This window comes from Doryrhamphus excisus, linkage group LG15 (assembly GCF_037039965.1).
Source record: "Doryrhamphus excisus strain RoL-2023G ecotype Guam linkage group LG15, RoL_Dexc_Guam_v1.1, whole genome shotgun sequence".
Taxonomy (NCBI): domain Eukaryota; kingdom Metazoa; phylum Chordata; class Actinopteri; order Syngnathiformes; family Syngnathidae; genus Doryrhamphus; species Doryrhamphus excisus.
In genome coordinates, this window is record NC_136371.1 from 5082162 (window position 1) to 5101644 (window position 19483).

The window sequence follows — 19483 nt, forward strand, 5'->3', positions numbered from 1 at the left end:
TTAGAATAGCATGTAATACTGCAGCATGTAGGTCAACTAGCAGTGTTGGTGTCGGTGAAAGTTACTGCATGCGCCATCAGTGCAATATTTTTTTATGAGCGAAGCTCAAAAAGGCCTATATCTCTACAATATCAATCACAAATCTGTCAATCTGTGTTAGTGACCATTTGTTATTCATAATATTCACAGATGTAATATTCAAGATGGTTATGAGACAACATGATTATTGCACAGGTGTGCCTTAGGTTGGCCACAATAAAAGGCTACTTCAACATTTGCAGTTTAACTGTATTGCGGGTGAATGAGCGAGGGGGGTCAGTATCTTGTGTGACCATTATACACCAATCCAGAGCATCCCAAAATTCAGTGTCTTGGATAATTCAAATTCCACATAAGACCAATAAGCATAAATGCCAAGCTTCTGAAATATATGTTCATTTCTATGCATTCAACACTTTGTTGGGCCTCCTTTAAATTATAAATGACTGTGTCAGTGTAGTGTGGCATGGAGGCAGTCAGCCTGTGGCAGTCCTGAGGTGTAATGGAAGCCCAGGTTACTTTGATGGCAGCCTCCATCTGCATTGTTAGGTCAGGGCCTTTGGTACCTTTTGGCCGAAGAGCCAGCTGTCATGTTCTGCTGGGAAATGAAATCAGGTTCACCATAAACCTTGTCAAGCGGGAAGTGTTTTTCAGGTTTTTCTGTTACCGCTAATGAGAGTGAGATGTTTGTTCACAAAAAAAAAAACAGAAGTAATCGTCAATGGTAGAATAAGGTAAATTGCAACAAATGGGAGCTACTATTTACAAGTGGAACACGACTGATGCAACCAAATGTGTCCCCGTCATTGTTTGAAAATAGAGATAAACACATGTCATTGTGTATTTTTCTTCAGATTCAGTAATGACACAATTCTTGTTTTTGTTTTTGACAGTGGTGCAGCTTTCAATGTGAAAGTAAACAGTTTATTTTCTTTAAACTGAAAAGAGTATTTTTTAAGAACAAAAAAACATGTGGTACTTTAATTTAAAAAGTGAAACTAAGGGATTTTTTTATTCTTAAAGAAGGAATCCTACTTGGTGGAAATTAACTTATCATGGTCAGGGGTGGAACCAATTAACCACGATAAGGGAGGAAACAGGAGGGAATTTTTTATGAAGTTACACAAAATTACATATTGCTTTTTTTTTTTTTTTTTTTTTTACACCATGCAAAGCAGCTTTTGAGCATACGTACCATGCTGATTGTGGCATCATTTAAGGAAACACAGACATCACGTATGGGCTTTGGATGTGGTGAAAGTGGCTACAAACAACAATGACATTTGTGTGGCCGTTTCCACAGCAACAGTGTCACCACAACTTGACAACATGTCTCATTCTCCTGACTAACTTTACTCAGAGACACTTTTCGCTTTTGCAAGGCATATTTTTTCATTCTGGCATGACTTAGAATCTATCAGTATATAGTAACATGTTCCTGTGTTACATGTTACTATGGAAATCGAATCAGGAAGTGAAGATAGTTATTTGTTGTAGACAGAGAGGCGGTTAACACACATACACACATCTACACACAAGTGAGATTCCTTGCTTTTGGAGGAAATAAATGGAAAATGTGATGGAGTGATATGCTTTATTGAACAAGCATTGCAATGCTTGACTGAAATGATTCAATTGGAACTAGCTTTTCAAGTGTGCAAGTGTGTGTGTGGATGTGGGCTGGTGTGTATTGGGGTGTATGAGTTTACCTTCTAGAGTCGGTCTGGTGAGGGGGGGGCGGTCGCTGTGTGTGACTGGCCAATCACAGATCATGAAAAGTGAATACATGATTATGGATAATAAGAGATATACACATTTCATGTTTGTACACTGAAAAAAATGCATTATCCGTAATGCATATTTGATTATAATGCTCATCCCTAAATAAGCAAAGAACTGTTTGCGATTGACACATGTCTAGTACACATATCTAGTACACACTGCTCGGCATGTATTTTTAACATCAGCCCATTTTAATAGGACACCAATCTGTATTTTTTTTTGCTCCTTTATGCAGCAGAGTGGACGGTGACTGGAGTGTTATAGTGCAGAAGTAGTAGGGCAATTTTTCTGATGACATTCGGAAATATTGGAAATGCTATTCAACATCAATACTAATGTCCATCATTGGCATGGCATACTCCGATCTCTGGATATATACATTACGTACAAACTACTACTTTTATGTATAAAAAACAACACATACAGCAGGGGTCTCAAACTCAATTTTCTTGAGGGCCACTGGAGATAGGGTCTGGGTGAGACTGGGCCGCATCAGGTTTTCCAAAAAAAAAAAAAACATGAAAATGAATAAACTTTGCTTTGGTTCCGATTTTCTACAAGAAAAGCTCTGATAAAACATTCCACTGTTCTCAAATATCTTAATTTTTATTTTTCTACACAAAATAAGATGAAAAATAAATAAACAAATCAAGAATAAAGAAAATCAATCAATCAGTAATAAATAAATATAATAATAAAATTATTATTAATTATAAATAAAACTGCAAATAATAAAAACTTAAGAAACCACATATAGTTGGTGGGTAGACAAATTATTTTTTTCAGATTAAAATGAACAAAGCATTATTAGAGCCCTGTAGACATGACAAAACACGACTATAGTCACATTTATACTTTTTTTATTTACAACATATTGCGCAACTGCAGGATCTTGAGACACATGCTAACTCGCAAATTAGAGCGCTAGCGACCTAAACGGTAGCCTTCAAGTTATTTCCTTCAAACTTAAATAGCCAAAAATTTACCACTTCCACATGGATAGGGAGGATAACTATTAACAGTTATTTAACCTTTAACATGAACATTAATCAAACGTAATAATTTTTTCTGGGCACATGATACCATACAGCATGCGCGGGCCGCACTAACATTAAACTTTCATATCAAGGCGGGGGGCCTCAAACTAGTGCCCTGCGGGCCACATTTGGCCCGCGGGCCGCATGTTTGAGACCCCTGACATACAGTATCAATAACTTTACTCTTTACATGCTTCTCATTTTTTTTATGCTAATTCAAACAGCATTGAGTGGCACGCTGAAATTGTGCAAACCTATAGTCCTCATTCATTTAATGGAACTGTCTTTGTTTTCTCTATAGAGATGCATCAGCATCTTCCAGCAGGTCCGCCGGGCTCATTTAAGCAGCCTAGGGCCCATAATGCCTTGTTGCATCCACAAGCAATGTTTTCTGCTCATTATGATCTTAAAAGCTTTACACCATCCAGTATGCTCAGCTCCAGCCACCTATGAATTCATTCTAGTCTAATCCATAATTATTGAGTCCTGAGGGGTGTAGGTGGAGGTTCTCCACTGTCTTATTACAAAAGAGTTCCAGTATGGAGGGTGGACAACATTTGAATAAAACAAACTTGCTGCAGCAACACTACACTCCATGTATTTCCGCTTGCAGAAGCTTCACAAAGTAATGCACAATTTAGAGTTTGCAGCATGTACTAGCAACATAACAGATTATTGTTGGTCAAGTTAGGTTGAGAGTTAGACATTCTGAGAAAAGACCACGATAAGAACAGTGACCTTGGCAACCGCATGCTCGGGTTAGACAGCTCGTTCTTATCTACAAGGAGACCTGCTGTGTGACAGCAATGACGATCATTCTTTCAGCCATGACCTCTCCCTTCACAATAACGCATCACTACATCGGCTAGGTAGCATATACTGTATCCGCCATGTACCGTACCCCCCTCAATTAAAACAGCTTTGTGCTTGTTGTCATTGGCATAATCGTCTGTGATGCAACACTTGTTAATGACAACGTTGTAATGGCTTTCAGCTATTATTGAACCGCCTTTTACCATTGCGGTTTGCATTTGCGTTAAAGCACAGTCTAAAATGTGCACGAGATAATAAAATTTTGTGAATAACATTAAATCTGTCTGATCGTTGAAGTGGTATCATATTTTATTTTGTGGCAACTAATTAGAAGTGCAATATATTTGTAGATACTTCAGCATCTTGGCCAGTTGACTAGCACCATTTTTCACTACACACAAATTTAAAGTTTTGGAATGCAAGAATGTAAGAGATTTGTTTTCTCTGGTTGTATTCTCTTGCACCTGTGTAACAAGGAGCACAACGTCCTGCAGATGTCTTAGATGACTAAATGTGTTCTCTGAGCTTTAACAGCTACTGTTTGCAGCCGAGTACAGGCTGAGAGTTAGATAGAAAAAAGGGGGGGTATGATGGTTATAAAACAGCAGTATCCAAAGTGTGTCCTGGGGACCATTTGCAGATTTGTTTATTTATTTTTTTTTACTTTTATTTTTTCAATTGACCCGTTGCACATTCTGAAATTTTTAATGAGGGGAAAAAAAGCAGCCAAAATTTAAAAACCAGCAACAGTAATTTTAGAAGAATAAAGTCAATATATAAAGAAAAAAAAGTTATCATTGAATTTTTACGAGAATGACATTAAAATAGTCATTTTATTTGCATGGTTTAATTTTTTAATTTTTTTTTTTAAATCTTTAAGTTGTAGTGTTATGAAAAAAGCGAAATAAGTAATAAAGTTGCAATTCTAAAGTACTAATAAAGTCATCATGACAACAAAACAATTACAAAGTTTAAATTTTTGTCAGCAAAATTGAAATTAAAGCTACAATTTACAGAATAAAATAAAAATATTCAGACAAAAAAAGTTGTATTTTAACAAAAAATAAAAAGTCACAATTTTCAGAGAATGAACTTGTAATATGAGTAAATTTTATTTTAATAGCATGGAGCTGAAAAACTATATAATCATTTTATAATATTTTATTTTATTATTTTTTAACAAGGTGTAATATGACAAACAAAGTAAAGTTGTAATAAATAAAATGTGTTAAAATTTTATGATGAGAAGAAAGTCAAAATAGTATGTTACAAAATTAACATTTATTAAGCTTATGTAAGAATTATTTGGAAATTTCAGGAAAAATGGGATGAAAAAAGCACAAATGTATCCAAATGGCTCCAGCATGGAGGATAAGCCGTGCAGGAAATTGATGGATGCAATATGTTTTTTTTCCTATATTACAAAGCTGAGTATCATTTTTTTTTAACATATAACTTCTCAGCACATCTTTTATTGCTTTACCAAATATCAAAGTGGCCTTTTCATTCTTTAATTTTTTTCAGTGTGTGGTCCTCCGTGGAAAATGTTTGGACACCGGTGCTCTAAACCGCCAACAAACTCTCACCCCATGGCAGATGATAGTCTTCCTGCAAAAGTCCATGCAATGGTCACATGATCAACACTCACAAGGAAATGATTACCTGCCATTTGCACAATGTTTTGATTAGCAGCACGGGTGAAAATGTACTGCTGGATTTCTTACTGATTGAAGATGATTTTAGGGAGCAGATGTGTAATCTGCTGCTGTCGTCTGAGTATAATTGTGAATATAAAACATTTTTACTGGGCTCACATTAAAAAAAAAAAAATCATTGGTTGTGATTAGGATGTGTGATGTTGGCACAGACAATCACAGATATTGTATGTTAGTCTCTTGGTAATCAATAATCAGTGTGGGAATTTAGCCGGTGTCCTTGTTGCACCACATAAAAGTTGATTTGACTTTGCCACCACGCTGACTTTAGAACTTTGCATGTGGTTTGCACCCAATAACTTGGGAATTACATTTTTTATGGGTTTGCTTTGTGGTGGCTCTGACTCGTCACCCTTCAATTTTAGCCTTAGACACTTAGGATTTGGGTGGGTGCTGGACAGACATGGGGCCCACCAATTTTAATTGCCTTGATAGCTGTCACACATATTTTACAAATTTTGCAATCCACCAGATGGGGCAATGAGGCATGACATTGAAACTTTGCACTCAAAACACACAAACTACAAATCAAAGCCCATGGCCCTAAATTCATATCATTATTTTAAAATAATAACCAATTTAGTATGTCAGTTTGGCTTCTGGAGAGAAAAGCTTCAAAATAAGATCATAACGCTCTAAGAATGATTTTGTAGCATGTGACTAAATGGAAAAAGTTAGAAAATGTGCAATATAGCCTCTGGCTTTTTTCTGCCAAATGTTATTCATATTGTTGTTGAGTTTTTACCCAAACCCACTGCAGGTGAAAATGACAAGTCGTGTGTAGAATATTTTTTTGTAGTTTGATATAATGTTAACAAATGCAGTAAATATTTAGTGCAGAATGCAACTTTTCACCCAAACACACTGTGGCACTTACAGCGTATAATACATGCCCTTTGGAAAAAAACATTATTGCTTAGATATTCATTTTTTATTGTTGCACACTGTTACAAAATGTACTTTTTACGAGGCGCTTCAGTTCATTGAGACTCTGACTTTTTCTCTAGCAACAGATGGCTGATGATTGTAAAGTCATTTATTTTGTTTCTCTCCACAAATTGTGCTATTGTTTCCAGCAAACCAAATATGAAAGTGAAAAATGTTAAGAATAACAATATGTTATGAAACCATTGTGATGATAAATATGATTTAAACAAGACCAGCACAACCACAATTGATTCCAGTGTGAATAAGATTCTTGCCAGCTCTTCTTTAAAAGGCTATTTGTCGATGACAAAGCAATAAAACTATTTAGACCAGGTCTTGCCAAGTCCCAGACTCCAGTCCAGTTGACTACCGGGAGGCAGTTTGTTACTACTTCGGATATTTATCAATCACTACCAATTCTATGTACTACTACTATTACTTTACACTCCCCTGCACTCTGTGTGTATGCTTCCAAGCCCGCCTCCACCCACCAAGGCAAAGGGAGCGTATAACTGACGAAAGGGCTTACTCCGTTCATGCCGTTGTTCCATTGAACAAACGATCCAAAGTACGGAAACCAAAACACAAATAAAAGCGAGAGACGGGGACACATACATATGCACATGGCAATTATATTGAGATCAGAAAAATTCTCAAGTTAATTTTCATTTTATTGTGTGATAATGGTGATTAATCATGATTAATTAACTTGAAGACTGTGACTAATCTGATTTTAAAATTGCAATCAATTTAATTACTGACATATTTACTGCTTCCTATAGTGGTAGCTCCACTATATTTGCCAGGCTCAAATATATCATAATAATAAATATCATGTGTTGCTTACACTACATACTCACCTGCCAAGAATGTCCCTACATTGATGAGGTGATGAAGGGAGAAACAAATGTGTAACATAAAAGCAGGTTAATGACGTTCATGTTTGAAAAGAATAGAAACAGAAATATATTTTTATATTTTAAAACTTCCCATGGACAACTGCTGTTTGGAGTGTCTGATCTGTGGGTGCCCACTAAATTAAAACAGACCGTTTTGGCAGGAAACACAAATCAAAAGCAAATACACCTGAATAGGTGCAGATTCTGGAAGATCTATAATCTTCTGCACAGGTTATTGTGTGTAGCTGCTCTATAGAAAACCACAACAGGTCGGATAATTAGCATACAATTGACGAGGTGATGAAGGGAGAAACAAATGTGTAACATAAAGGCAGGTTAATAATGTTCAGGTATGAAAAGAATAGAGACAGAAATATATTTTTATATATTTTATATTTTAAAACTTCCCATGGACAACTGCTGTTTGGAGGTTCAAAAGACAGAGTGTCTGATCTGTGGGTGGCAGACAGAACTGATGGAAGACCACTCTAAAGTGAAGGTCATATCCAAAGCCCTGCCATTTTCCACTGGTAGAGGGAAGGATAAATAAAGCTTGTGTTGTTTTTGCTCTCCTTTCACTGTGGCTTTATTGATGGAGGGAAGGTGCAGATGGAAAGATGAATAGAGATGTGTAAGCAGGATTTAGCTTACTTTGCTCCCAAAATACATTTTACAATTTTCAGATATGCCTATATGTTCTATTTTGTTGAATGTTTTTGCTTGATTCGTACTTTTTCTTAAAGATATGTGCCCTTGTAAACTATGAGCGACAACCTATTTTCAAATCCATCTGAAGGAGATTTCAGAATATCATCGTGATTTTATTTTTTTGAAACAGATCGTTTCTGGGAGAGCACATTACAGGTGGGAAATAACAGTCCTGTTCAACTGAGCTTAAGAACTGCAGTCTGTTGCTGTCCCAGTGTCCAAGTAGTCTGGCTTGGACTCTGAGCCAATCGCCTGGCACCGGAAGGCGAGCGATAGCCAGGAGGTTCTAATGGGGTTGTTCCCTTGGGTAAGGCTGAACGCTCACAGTTAGACGACCTTGAGGACCAGGCTCTAATATCTGATCAAGAACCATCTGTTGAGGCGACCAGAGCCTAGGCAGGCTCCCAGTACTCCATCCTGCTGACTGACTTCTCCATGGAGAGCCCAATGGAATATCAAGCTGTTAGTACTAGTCTTGATTCTGATCCCGTTTTTAAATGCAACACAACCAAATTATCCTTACAAAGATGGGCACTACAGGCTGCAATTCCTCTTTAAAATTCCAGGAATGATTGAAGTGCTCTACCAAAACAAGACCCCCTTCTTTTTTATACATACTGTATATTTGGAGATGGTTGACAAGTTTGTGATGGCTCAAAACGCTCTGTTTCAAAAGGCGTGGTAAACCCGTTCCTTTTGTGATGTCACAGAGAGACAGGCTTTCTTATATGGTTTATAGTTAGGAAGCACTTTGGGTGTGTGACCAATCACAGTGGAGCGGGCATGCCCACTAAATTAAAACAGACCGTTTTGGCAGGAAACACAAATCAAAAGCAAATACAGCTGGAATAGGTGCAGATTCTGGAAGATCTATAATCTTCTGCACAGGTTATTGTGTGTAGCTGCTCTATAGAAGACCACAACAGGTCAGATAATTAAGTAACATTGATCATGTATAGAATTACACCAGGCTTCTACTTGGACGTTAACGCCACCGCAGATGTTCAACTCCGATGGAAATAAACAGACAAACGTCACAAACAAGTGACAAGGAAAACAATTACAAAATGTTACATGTGTTTATTCCATGGCCTTTGACCTGTGCTTTGCATAGTTGCATTTTTTGCATGGATCTGCTTAGGTATTTATTCCCTCTCCAAGTGTGCCCCCATCCTCAGTGAACAGGCAGTCAGGCAGAGAGAACAATGTTGCATTCTTAATGCCATTCATGAATTGAAAGGCTAATCAGAGTTCACAAATGCTGCCCACATGATGGTAAACATGATGGCACCATTGTAATGGAGGTGTGTTGAAGTTGACTCAGACAATTTCATTCATTTTCTACTGCTTTTTCCTCACGAGGGTCGCTGTCTTCGGGCAAGAGGCGGGGTACACCCTGGACTGGTCGCCAGCCAATCACAGGGCACATATAGACAAACAACCATTCACACTCACATTCAAACCTATGGACAATTTGGAGTCGGCAATTAACCTAGCATGTTTTTGGAATGTGGGAGGAAACCGGAGTACCCGGAGAAAACCCACGCATGCACGGGGAGAACATGCAAACTCCACACAGAGATGGCAGAGGGTGGAGTCAAACCCTGGTCCTCCTCGCTGTGAAGTCTGCGCGCTAACCACTCGACCGCCGTGCCACTAAGACAATTTGATTTAGTTTTTTTGTAAACGAGAATCCTCAAATGCATACCAGAGTTAAAAGTATTTCAAAAGTGCACTTCACATGAAGTTTGACTCCCTCATACAGTTTCTCCTCCACATCGTGTCACACAGGGCCATCCGCCAGCCGTTGATAACAGTTGGCTAATGGGTAATGTGCCACACAAGACTGATGCTGCACTTGCTGTTTTCATTTTGCTGCTGTAATTAATCCAGCTGAACCCTCTGTGCTCGCAAAATAAATGCTTTCCATTTTCATTAATAGACAACTCATTAGTACATAATGAGCAGGAAGGCAGCACTCCCTTTGCATAAGGTAGCATGTGAGCATACGCTCGTCTCCTCTGATAATTAAAACATACACCTTGTTTTCCTCCACGGAAAAAAAAACAACAACGCAATGTACATGTAGATGTGTACATAATAACTGCCTCTGAGTTGAAGAACATTTTTGAATTTTTGCTAACTTTTTGACAGGCCTAACTTTGGCACGCTGGGAACCTAAAGTCAATCTCATTATTTATTAAACACCGACAAGTCAAATGGTATTGACTTATTGCAGTGACAACCACCCTCTCTCTCTGTGTGCATGATGGTCTTCGCGGTTTGCATCACTACTGAAAGCTTCCCACTAGCAATGGCATCATCTTGTTGCTTTTGTTTCTGATTGATGGTTGTAGAGTTTTTATTCTCAAGAGTATTTAGTTTCAAAATAGTTTTAGTTCAGATTATGACTTTTAGCACCGCAAACTCTAAAAATTTAAAGCTCTATCTTCTGTAGTTTATGTGGGTAAAAGATAAACGTAGACATTTAGAAAACCCAGTCAAACAACAACCCAGTCCAGTTGTTGTTTGATTCCTATTGGCCAGGACCATTTACAATTAACATACATAAACAAACAAATTACAAAAACTATACAATTCATTCATTTATTTTCTACCGCTTATCCTCACAAGGGTCGCGGAGCTGGAGCTGGAGCCTATCCCAGCTGTCTTCGGGCGAGGGGCGATGGACTGGTCGCCAGCCAATCACAGGGCACATATATACAAACAACCATTCACACTCACATTCATACCTATGGACAATTTGGAGTCGCCAATTAACCTAGCATGATTTTGGAATATGGGAGGAAACCGGAGTACCCGGAAAAAAACCCACGCATGCACGGGGAGAACATGCAAACTCTACACAGAGATGGCCGAGGGTGGAATTGAACTTAGGTCTCCTAGTTGTGAGGCCTGCGTGCTAACCACTCCAACACCGTGCAGCCAAGTATACAGTTAATCCATGTAATCGTTATTGGTATTGTCCGATCTTACTTATAGATGATCAATATCAAAATGTGCGGCATAAAACCCTGATTGGATCATTCCTATTTTTTTACATTACATGCATTTTCTGCAGAGTGCACTTAAGCAGAGCATGGACAGACCCATAAACATCAACTTCAATAAGCAGTAAGCAATCAAAAGTTAACATATTTCCACTCTATTTTCATGCAGAGAATTTGCAGCAAAGAGCGAGTAAATATGTATAAATGTAAATGTAATTCTGAGCATAACACATTTACAACACTCCAATCTCTCCTTACAGACAGGTCAAATAAACTTCCATTTCAAGCAGCGTTTTCCAGGGATGTGAGAAATAGAAGAAGGAAAAAAAAAAGGAACATATGCTACAGTATATCTAAGAAATACGCTTCCTCTCATCATTACCAGTGATAGTTCTTAATTATAACCATGATGAAATACAAGCCCCTCTTTTACAGGTTCCAGTTCTTCATTTAGATATGAAGTAGAGTAGAAAGAAAATGCATCGTTAGTGTCTGGTCTTTGCTGTTTTGATGTACTTATTTGACAGATGGTAATCGTTAAAGTGCTGACACAAACTGATGCTGACCGATAAGTTGTGTAGTCACTTAGTTTTGCAGAAAGTATTCTACACTTTGTGGTTTACAGGTGGCACTGGTGTCATGAAGAAGTTCCATCCATTACTAGATTGTGATGTTAGTCAACTTTTGAGCTAAGGAGTGACAGACAGACATAGTAATGAGACCACTATACTGTGTATTATTACTGTTCATTTTATAGTAGAAGAGCCTTTCACATATTTAAGAATACCATATTTAACCTTCATGGGGCCGTGCATGCAGACGATGTTGATTTCCACTGAGCATGTTCTTTGGCTTTTTACTTCAGGGGTCGTCACAGCAAATCAATCTCCTCCATCCACCCCTGTCTTCTCACACCAACTACCCTCCTGTCCTCCACTACATCCATAAAGCTACTGTCCAACCATCTCAGTCTGGCCTCTCTGACTTTATCTCCAAGGCTTCTAACATGTAATGTCCCTCTGATGTACTCCTTCCTGATCCTATCCATCCTGGTCACTCCCAATGAGAACCTCAGCATCCTCATCTCTGCTACCTCCAGTTCTGCTTTCTGTCTTTTCCACAGTGTCACTGTCTGAGTGTAGTGACTCCAATGTCACTATGTGTTTTTCCTCCCTGTCAGCCATTAATTAATGATCCACCAACGTATTACTCCATTGCACAGTCGGGTACAGTGTTAATGATTTATGGCCTTGTGTACATAACCACGGAACAGCATATCATAACACCGTAAACTAACGACCGCCTGCTTTGTTTTCTTTTCATAATATATGCGACATCTCTACACGCAGTGTGAGGCGGCCAGATTACGACGTAACACACGATGTATCTGTTGGCTGTTGTTCATGTATCGCTAGTGTCGTGGCTCACCTGTCGCAGTTGGCTTCCATACTGGTAGTAAAGGATCAATTTAGCAAATTCCCAATTCCCTCAATTGTCTGTAATCTCGTTCCATAAAGCGTAATGGTTTGCTGCCAACCATCAATAATGGTTTGCTTTACTTTTCATTTGGATCTTATTCATTCATTGCAAACTGTTTCTCTATGGCTGCCTGTCAGTCAGCACCATTCTGACTTTGACTTTGATTAACCGAGCACCAAAACACACATTCTACTGCCGTGGGAATGAGCGCAATTACTGCAATTGTACGTTAACAATTTTTCATGTTCAGATGTGATACTTCCTTGTCTTTTGGCTTTCTGTGTGTTGGATCAGGATGGTTGTCATTGGGCAAAGTGATGTCATTTTAATGAGTAAAATGTCTGCATGAATATGCTTTAACAACATCTGATGAGCTCTCTGAACTAGCAAAATATCATTTGAGCTATGTTTGCTGCTTGACTTAATTACAGAAATCATATTAGGTCTGATTCATCTTTGACAAAATATCTGTGAGCTGAAGCAGAAAACACTCAGGAGATGTTTATGCGTCTTATTTTGTAAATTATGTAAAAACAAAGCACAAAAACACTTTTTTTTTTGTCCTTGGGCATGCTGAAACATTATTCAGCTTGCATGCATCCATGGGGATAGGGAAACCTGCGCTGGCATATGGCCTACTTTACATACTACTCCAAGCCACAGGAGTACTGCTGTGGCTGCACGGGCAAAATCAAAACGTCACTCACACATTCACTTGGAATTAGACTTTAACTCCATATATGCCGCTGATATTGCTGGGAATTGTGAACTATAACGACAATATGGCAAAGTCCTGTTGGCTAAGACGGCATAAGAAGACATTTTTCTAAGCAAACAGATAAGATATGCAACTTTCACTTTATGAGTTTTTTAAAGTCAGTGAGAGGCTGAAATCCTTCTGGTTTTAAGGGAACTGAACCAATATAGTATATATATATTTAATGCTAAGGTTGGCTGTGCTCTAATTATTTGCAGCCTGCTCTTAAGATTAGCTTAGGCATGCATAGCGTATGGAGAGTTACACAGCAGACAATCAAACTATGTACGGATCCACTGTAACACCTCATAAACCCACTGTGTCAAAAGCCCAAAACGTTGGGGCCCAATCCCACACCACAGTGCCTCGATAAACACAGACGTCTTGCTCACAATGGAAGCCATAGCTACTCTGACAATTAGGCAAAGCTCTGGATTATCACATGCTTAGCCTGGTACACCACAAATGTATTCCGATGTTCCTCTTCTGCTTTCATGTCTGTGGTCGTTTGGGCTTAGAAACAAACTGAGATATGTTCATATATATATATATATATATATATATATATATATATATATATATATATATATATATATATATATATATACATATATATTCCAGCGCATGTTTACTTTAATATGCTGTTTGGAAGCTAACAAGATTGTTCTTGGGGGAAAAGTATGTTAAAAAACTTGAACAGTCTGGAAAAAATTATAATAATAAAAATAAAAAATAAAAATATATATATTTTATTTTATTACATTATTTTTTTTCTGCATGAATAAAACTTGCTTAAGTTTTATTCATGCAGAAAAAAATAAAATATATATATATATATATATATATATTTATTGAATAAAACTTGAGCAGTCTGGAAAAAATTCTAATAATAAAAATAAAAAATAAAAATATATATATATTTTATTTTTTTCTGCATGAATAAAACTTGAGCAGTCTGGGAAAAATATATATATATATGAACATGTTCATATATATAATATATATATATATATATAAATTTTTTTTCCAGACTGCTCAAGTTTTATTCATGCAGAAAAAAATAAAATATATATATTTTTTTATTGAATAAAACTTGAGCAGTCTGGAAAAAATATATATATATATATGAACATGTTCATATATATATACATATACACACACACACATATATATATATATACACATATACACACACACACACATATATATATATATTTTTTTTCCAGACTGCTCAAGTTTTATTCATGCAGAAAAATAATAAAATGTATATATATATATATATATATGTGTGTGTGTGTATATGTGTGTATATGTGTGTGTGTGTGTATATGTGTGTATGTGTATATGTGTATATATGTGTGTGTGTGTGTGTGTATATGTGTATATATGTGTGTGTGTATATGTGTATATATATATATATATATATATTATTTTTTTTCCAGACTGTTAAAGTTTTTTTACATACTTTTCCCCCTAGAACAATCTTGTTAGCTTCCAAACAGCATATTAAAGTAAACACATCTGCCTTGGTTGTACAAAATAAGTGTTCTTTTGTAGAAACGGAGCGGGGGCGCATTATTGCCCAACCCAAGTGCACATCCTGTGGGCCGAGAATTGATTTTAGGCTCTAAATAACAACCTAAAATGCTTTCTGAAAGTGTTTGATTTGCTCTGTCTCAGTGCTCCTCAGCAGCGTCCAAAGGTCCTCGGGGTGAATTGTTTAAGAGATTGAGGGGTTCCAGGGTCTGCCATCTTTTTTACTTAAGGCAAATATTCTTTGTGTTTGCTCAAGTCTCCCCCTTGGTTGCTCCCTTTTGAGCATAGAAAGGCTGTTAGGTGTTTTTGAATGTAGAGATTTCACCTTCTGGAGGATAATATTTATTATGTGTGTTATTCATTATTATGTATTCAGCTTTAATGATAAATTTGTGTATAAAACCCATTTTTTTTTCGAAATCATGAATTACTAACTGTATTTTTATATGTGTGCAACTGTATTCATTTGTGTCACTCTGTTCTATTTGCAGGCGCCAGTGTGTCAGCACAAAAAGGTAAGAGGGCCCTTACCTTTTAGTTTCCACTCCTTGCATTGTGTGTCTGTGTGAGATGAGATGATGTAATGGTGACATGATGATTTTTACAACGGTTAAACGGTAAAGCGAGAGTGCACTGTGATTTTGAAGAACACAATGATAATCATGAATGAAAGGACCTAAACATGGAAATATTGGACCAAGTGAGTCCTCTCACAGTTGCTATTTGACAAGAGGGCTAAGCAATATGAATGTAAAAGTTAAATCCATGGATGCCCCCCTTTACCATGTGTTACATTTAGGGATGCTCCGATTTTATGCTTCCGATCCCGATCATCCATGAGTGAAATCGGTACCAAACACAAAGATGAAGTGTAAATGGTTAAATGGAGTATTGGTTATATGCAGTATGATATGAATATGAAAAGGGAACCAGAAAACGTTTGGTTTTGGCTTGATTGCGCTCAAGCAGGACCCCACACACAGGTGGCGACAGGCAACTGCGGTTGGCGGGGCTCGTCGGCGCTGCTTGGTCCGCAGCTCTCCGTGCACGTGGGAGGTGACGACTTTGATATCCCCAAATTCCCTCCACATCTGACTGCCAATCTAAACTGTAGGAGACTTGTACAATTCGGTCTGGAGTCTGAAGTCGCTTGCGGGTGTGGCTGGTTGCAGTTGTTTGTTGCCTCCCACACAGACACACACTGTGGGACTTACAGTGGGACTTACACAACAACAGGTAAGTCCCATATGGCAGACATCCTTGTTTTGGTTTTGTAAAGGGAAAATGAGTGGGAGACGGTCACCATAGGATGGATGCTGCAATGGGGGCGGAGCTAATTGGTGAAGGGAATCAGTGTTTAAAAACTCTAATAGGATACACCGATACCATGCTTTTTCACGGATATTGTCCGATACCATGCTTTTTCACGGATATTGTCCGATACCAATCGATACCATGCTTTTTCACAGATATTGTCCGATACCAATTGATACCATGCTTTTTCACGGATATTGTCCGATACCAATCGATACCATGCTTTTTCACTGATACTTTTTCCACATGGTTTGTCTGGTATCAGGCCAGGTATCATGCCCCCAAGTGTCAGTATCAGCCCGAGACCAACGGGGGCTGATACTGGACATGGTTAAACTCTATATTTTATCAGTATCACTGCCCTGGGCTTTGACACAGTATCATTTCAGCCTTTTCCTGTATCATTCATGGGCGGTTTCTAGCATACAGGGCCAATTAATACTGTAGTATGTGATAATGTCCAATACCAATCAATACCATGCTTTTTCACTGATATCGTCCGATACCAATCGATACCATGCTTTTTCACGGATATCGTCCGATACCAATCGATACCATGCTTTTTCACGGATATCGTCCGATACCAATCGATACCATGCTTTTTCTCGGATATCGTCCGATACCAATCGATACCATGCTTTTTCACGGATATCGTCCGATATCCAATCGATACCATGCTTTTTCACGGATATTGTCCGATACCAATTGATACCATGCTTTTTCACGGATATTGTCCAATACCAATCGATACCATGCTTTTTCACGGATATTGTCCAATACCAATCGATACCATGCTTTTTCACGGATATTGTCCGATACCAATCGATACCATGCTTTTTCACGGATATCATCCGATATCCAATCGATACCATGCTTTTTCACGGATATCGTCCAATACCAATTGATACCATGCTTTTTCACGGATATCGTCCAATACCAATTGATACCATGCTTTTTCACGGATATTGTCCGATACCAATCGATACCATGCTTTTTCACGGATATTGTCCGATACCAATCAATACCATGCTTTTTCACGGATATTGTCTGATACCAATCAATACCATGCTTTTTCACGGATATTGTCCGATATCAATCAGTGGCCGATTGAGCAGAGCACCACTATTTTCATATGTATGTATGTATGTGTCTATATATATATATTTTTTTTTTTTAATTTTAAGGGCCAAAAGTCATATTAATGAATGTTGTTTCTTCAGAAACAGAGCAATACGCAGGTCCAATGCAATATTCACTGTATCACCTCAACACATATACACACAATTCACTTCATATGCAGTATATACGATGACTAGGCAGTATACGACACTGTCACAAGGGTCCATAAACTTAAGTGATGTGTGCTGGCCGAGCCTCGCTCTCTGATGAATGTTGAAGGGCTGGCATAGCGTACATCATTCCGCCACTGCCACACTCACATATGTTTCTGAATGAGAGGAAGATAAATAAGGTCACAGAACCCTGACAGTGAAAGAGTGCTCACTTTAGTTGGCTTCTGTTGGCTATCAGGACCTGACATCACTTGCCCATTCAATATGTTCAAATTGCCCGCGGTTTGAGTCAGAAATATTTATAAGCACTCTCAGTGTGTCTCACATTGCTACTGCCGTGGAGAAAAATATCCTTGTGTTTGTGTCTATACATGACTGACAGATACGACTCTGATGGGGCTGTCTGGGCTTGAAGAGGCATGGGACCTTGGGGCAAAAAAGTTTGGCCATAAACAAAGAGCTTTGACCATAGTCTGTATGCATTTGAATTTTATGTCTGCCAGAACATAACGGATGGAAAAAGTACAACTTTAGTGTCCACTGACATTTCTCAATCTAATATGTATTCCATGTTACTGCAGTGTGAACATCCGGGTCACGTCTGGGAAAGGTACTCCTTGATGTACACAAAATGTCTTCTTGTCATCTGAAAATTATTTAAAAAATATATTGCCACACCAATGCCTGGTTCTCGGAACAGACATTTTTCCCAACAAACTGTCATAGTCAAAATGATTGCCTTCTTCCTTCTTAATCTCCTACTGGAAATAATTTGGTTGAGAATATGTTGACACAGAGTGCTTCAAATTGCTACAAATTCTCCCGAATAGACCACAAATTGGGGACATGAAAGTTTTGTGTGCATGCACATCAATTCCCTGATGGGGGGGAAACATTTTACGCATGCTTAGTTTTTCAAGATATGATTTAAGTTATGCATGACATAGGACAGAAAGTAGGTAATATTTATTCAATACGCTTTCATTATGTTCTTACCCATAAGGTGATAAAGCTCATTATAACATGCCTTTATTCATTCACTTTTCCAGCATCCCTGCTAGCCGCCCCCTTACACCTTCACCACATGAAGTATATTTATGGCACCTGTGCTGCAAAAACATTCTCTCTGAGACATCCCTCTAATTTCATTTTCAAAATGCCAGCAATAAATTTATCAAATGGACTGAATCGAATCGGAGTCACACGCGCAACCATCCGTCACGGGCTGTCCCCTCTGGGGGGGGATGTGGGCGTAGTTAAGCCAGCCAAAAAGCTCTGCTGGCAGCAGGAGAAGACAGAGTGTTGAGAGGGTTCCTGGTGAGAAGCAACGCAGATGAATGCACCGGAGGACAAGGATGCATGTGCATGTGCTTGAATGCATATGCATTTGTTAGCTCGAGCGGGCGTGCGGCTCCTAATGTGTTCAGGGAGGTCAGTGTTAATTCTCCAGCACGCTCTCGCTGGAATCTCAGTTAACCACTTTGAATGTTAGCGTGCCAGAAACGTAGAGAAGAATAATTGATTAGCCAGCAGCGCAAGTTAATTGATTGTTTTGCTCATTTTTTTTTTGCATTGGTAAATCCCTCTGAATTCAACCGACGCTTTGACGCTTTGAGCTTCATCCTCTCCTGCCTCGGAAAAGTCTAGGTTCACACGCTCCATGCCCTCCCGTTGTCCTCCTGCTTCTTACTTTCTCATCCTCTATACTCCACTTTGACACTTTTGACGCTCTAAATGCTTTTGTCCCCCATGCTACTTTAGTTTCAGCCCCTCTTTGACTCCACCTTTTGCTTGGTTCCTCTTAGCATTCATCTCTGTGCAGGTTAAGCCAGGCATGAGTGAGGGTAAAGCAGCTTTGTGCTAACAGGGCTAATGAAGTCAGGCCCTGTAATTCTACTGATGGGAATCGGCGCCACTTGCTCTGTGAAGCCTGTCAGCTTTTAATAATCAGATAAACCGTGGCACAATGTTAAAATACAAAGGATGTTAAATGATTCTACATTTTTAATCAGATAATCACAGTTTTCCAATGAATTAATAATTAATCAGCATCATCGTATGTACATTGTATTTTATTCACAGAAAGATACAGACGCTTTTAGACTTCTACACCACTATGTACATCTGTGTAATACTTGCTTTTATAGTCAGTATAGTTACTCCAGACCCCATTC

At 38.3% G+C, this 19483-nt stretch overlaps 1 protein-coding gene across 1 annotated transcript in view; it reads left to right on the forward strand.

Moving 5' to 3' along the window:
• LOC131104687 (cadherin-4-like) overlaps positions 1 to 19483 on the forward strand; it is a 215436-nt gene that overhangs the window by 69928 nt on the left and 126025 nt on the right. The window contains exon 3 of the mRNA XM_058052161.2: positions 15195 to 15218. Coding sequence (XP_057908144.2) covers positions 15195 to 15218 — 24 coding nt within the window. The remainder of the gene's footprint in view (positions 1 to 15194; positions 15219 to 19483) is intronic.